At 46.2% G+C, this 4,022-nt stretch overlaps 1 protein-coding gene across 4 annotated transcripts in view; it reads right to left on the reverse strand.

Annotated features, from left to right (window-relative positions):
• Positions 1-1,055: 1,055 nt before the first annotated feature.
• nlgn3a (neuroligin 3a) overlaps positions 1,056-4,022 on the reverse strand; it is a 91,162-nt gene continuing 88,195 nt past the window's right edge. For 2 of the 4 annotated variants that reach the window (XM_031857777.1, XM_031857774.1), the window contains one exon: positions 1,056-2,471. In XM_031857777.1, coding sequence (XP_031713637.1) covers positions 1,619-2,471 — 853 coding nt within the window. In that variant the 3' untranslated portion in view covers positions 1,056-1,618. The remainder of the gene's footprint in view (positions 2,472-4,022) is intronic. The other 2 variants (XM_031857776.1, XM_031857775.1) reach the window with 1 other exon arrangement.

Below are 4,022 nucleotides of genomic sequence, written 5' to 3' on the forward strand. Positions count from 1 at the left end.
CTTAGGATGTTTCAAATGACAACAATACATAGAAATTATTTGTGTTGGTGCTTTGCAGTCTGAACATTGTCTGAATTGTTTTTTAAGTGGGAGCCCTATACATATATGTATGTATGCCCATATTTATATATATATTCAAAGAAATACAAGTGTGCACTGATGGAGGTTTATTCAGTGCAAACAGGCCACTGTCTGCTTTTGAAGAGGAACTCTTACAAAGTCAATGGAATCATGTCAGTTAGTTCAGTTGAATCTTTAGCTATTTTTTTCTCTTACACGTAAAATAATATATTTATTTTGTAACCTTTAAGCAAAATTAGACATATATAACTTTGAAAATAACGAAAGTGCTATTTCGCGAAGACATACACCCAGAGACGCAGCAGAAACACTACTGGTGGTGAACGAAAATCAACAACATGAGAAAGTACTCAGCCCCCCCCCCCCCAAAAAAACACATTATACAACCTACAAACAAATAAACAGGTGCAGCAACACACACACACACACACGCACACACTCTCTCACTCACACTCACACACACACTCACTCACTCACTCACTCACTCGCTCGCTCGCTCGCCACTCTTGCTTTTGCAAGTTCCGACAATGAGTCTCTTCCTTTATCTTGGCCTCTTAACCACGCTTGCGCTGCAAGGAACGAGAAATCATTTTCACATGCACACAAACACACAGGTGCTCTAAGCAGCATGTGTACGTGCACACTTTGTGGAGATATCAGATAGCTTAACAGATAAATTGGCTGTAAAAGATGCACTTTTTTTTCTTAACAAAACAATCACAGTAACATAGTATTTATCTCTGCCTTCTCATCTCCCGGCAAGAGCTGTCTCAGACAAATCATTTCTATATGAGATTTAAAAAAAAAAAAAAAAGATAACACCATTTGTGTGGCTGTTGTGTTGGTACGCAACAGAAAGAAAAAAATGAGTTGCTCAAAATGGGCTTAAAATCTCTACATCTGCATATCCTCTAGGTTCCCATCCTGGATTGAGTCTCTCATCTTTGAGTCATATCGGTTTCTAACACACTCCACTTGGAATAGTCTCAGGGAATAGAAATAATGACAAAAAAGAACAAGCTTTGTAAGGCATTGAAACGTAAAACAAAACAAAGAAGCAATTAAAAACATTTGCGAATATTGACGTAGAGGCCATTGTTCGAGATGTGTCCCCCGCAGGAGGGAGGGATGGGAAATAAAAAGCACTTCTCTTTGTTTTTGTTATGAATTCAAGATAAGTGTTGATATCTCCTTAGTCTGCTTAAAAAGGCTTTTAAAATGATTATTTTAGAAAAAAACACTGCAGAAAGACCCCCTCCCCCGATCAGGAGAAGGGAAGCAGTTTGATTTTGGCAGCTCTGCACAACTTGACATCCATAGAGAGCTCTCAGCAACTCTCCTCGTAGTAAAAGTCTAGTTAAATCTCTTCACGTTTTAATCCAACTCATGCCCTTCCCCGCCCCTCCCCCTCCCTGTGATATTTATAAAACACAATCCTCTCCTCCGTTCGTTCATCCTGCTTCTCCTCCTCCACCGCCACCACCGCCGCCGTCTCCTCCTCCCCCGCCTGAGCCGGCTGCCCCTGGCCTCCTTAAAGCTATACGCGGGTGGTTGAGTGGGAGTGTGGCAGGCCGGTGGAGTTGAAGCCGGTTGTGAAGGTGTTGTAGGGGTGCAGATTGGGCATACCCACCAGGGAATTGGGGATCATGGTGATGGTGTTGGGGGTCATGAGGGGAATGTCGTCCGGAGAGCGCCGCAGAGTGAGCGTGTAGTCGGGCAGCGAGGCCAAGCGCAGTGCCCCCTCGTTGCTGTTCCCCGCCTCGCACTCATGGTGCGTCTGGTTCATCTGCAGCGACATGATCTCCTCCTCGGGCGCGTGGTGGCCAATGTCGTTGGAGGTGGTCTGACGTTGCGGGCTGGGCTGCCCGTGGCCGGAGTCCTGCCGCCGCTTGTCCTTGCGGTAGTAGAGGGCTGCGAAAGCCAGCACATTGAGGAACAGCAGCGAGGCTCCCACAGCGATAGTGACGCTGAGCTCTGTGGAATAATCCCGCTGGTTCTCCACCACTAGCGGCCCCGTCTCCTCGTCGTCACCCCAAGAGTCTTTGTCCTCACTGTTGTAGGCCGGGGACATGGGAGGCCGCTTGGTGTTGAACGGCCAGGTTTTCCCGTTTCCCTTGGTGGACAAGGTGTTCTGGGTGGTCTCCGGCGGGGGCACTTTGGTGGTGGTGGAGGTGTAGTGGAACATGTCGTGGAGGTTGTACAGGTGGGGCACTAGGTGTTTCCAGAAGGCCACTTTGGTGGCGCGGTAGTGGTCCCGCACGCGTGGCTTCAGGCCGATATGCAGGTAGAGCTGGTCTTGGGGGTTGTACTTGGACCAGGCCACCTCCTCAAAGCGGTTGGCCTTGGTGTGGATGAACTTGGTGTCTTGGGGTACTGGCTTGTTAGGATCCCTACAGAAAGAGAGTTGACAGACATGATAATGTGTTAAATGGGATTCTGACAGTACATTTATTTATTCATGCTCCCACATTCATGTGGGAATATGAAGCGCATGAAAATACTCAAAACAAAACATAACAGTATCTGTCACAGCTTCAATTTTTTGGTGAGAAAGAGGTTCAGCCTCCACTGGAGAATTTACTGATCATGCTTGGCGAAAGCACAAACCCACAACAGCAACTAACAGGCTGCAGGTAATAATTGATCAAGGTGTGTATGGTACACTTTCTGTCGCTGCATCAACAGACACTGATTTCAATTTATTTCCCCAATCCACTAACATTTTTTGTTTGTACCACAAGATCTCCATACAACCCGAGCTCTTCCAGCGACCTCTGCGTGGGCATAATGTGTCTCAATGTCTGTCTCATCCTCCCCTATCCTCTCACCCCAGATGTTGTTCTAAATTCAGTTCTGATGCAGCCCACCCACAAAAACCAGGGCAGAGGCTTTTAAAGTAAACACATATGAATAAGTCAGCAGGCTTTAGGGCTCGCGTCAGGAGGCATCTTCTTGTTGATAATCCAACGCTGGTGGAGCCCCTCTGCTAATTGCTTAGGGAAGGCAGCACAGTGTGCATTGGCATCCAGTGTACTGATGTAAAGTGGACCATATTAATCAAGACACTAAGAGGGAACTGCAGAGGAGCGTGTGTGTGCTTGCATTTGAGGATGTTTGTGTATGTTTGAGACTGAAAGCGAGAGACAAAAGGGATGTGTGAGAGTGTGTGAGAGTGAGCGAGAGAAAGAGAGATAGGGAGAAAGAGAGAGAGAGAGAAAGCAAGAGATATTTTCTGGATGCAGTACTTCTTTTGATCCACAGAGTTCACTGTTCCACTTTTCAGTTCTTTGACACGTTGCTTCAACACCGGATGGCCAACCATTTCAATTACAGTGAAGTTATTGATTTATTGAATGAATTAACATATAGCAGGGTCCCACAATCACACAACTCCATGTTGCGCTGTTACCATACAATGTCGGGAGTGGGAGTTCTGCGACTCATTGCTATAGCCTTTGGTACTGAGGAAATTACTTTCTGCAAAAGAAACAGAAGAATAGCGCTGCGGCCTTGAAAACACAAGAATTGATGTTGGAACCGAAAAGTTCAGACTGTATTGTTGCAAGGAGGAAAGGATCTTTGCAACATTTCTCTAAATGTCATGAAATATCCCTTTGCGGGTCTGATTGCGATGTCAGTGGCAAGCAAAGTTCAAATTCAATTCGGGGTTTAGGGATATGGCGCCTACAGTGTTTTTTTGGCACGGGCTGAAAAACCTCTAAACACAGCCAAGAGAATTAAAAGCCATGCCAGAAGAATTCACCCTCCATCCTCTCTCCTGTTCGTTCCTCTGCTGTCATTTTTTCTTTTCCAGGTCAGTGCTTCAGAGAGAGAGAGAGAGAGAGCGAGAGAGAGAGAGCGAGAGAGAGAGCGAGAGAGAGAGAGAGAGAGAGCGAGAGAGAGAGAGAGAGAGAGAGAGAGAGAGAGAGAGAGAGAGAGAG

This window comes from Anarrhichthys ocellatus, unplaced genomic scaffold (assembly GCF_004355925.1).
Source record: "Anarrhichthys ocellatus isolate YVR2014 unplaced genomic scaffold, GSC_Weel_1.0 scaffold19, whole genome shotgun sequence".
Classification (NCBI taxonomy): domain Eukaryota; kingdom Metazoa; phylum Chordata; class Actinopteri; order Perciformes; family Anarhichadidae; genus Anarrhichthys; species Anarrhichthys ocellatus.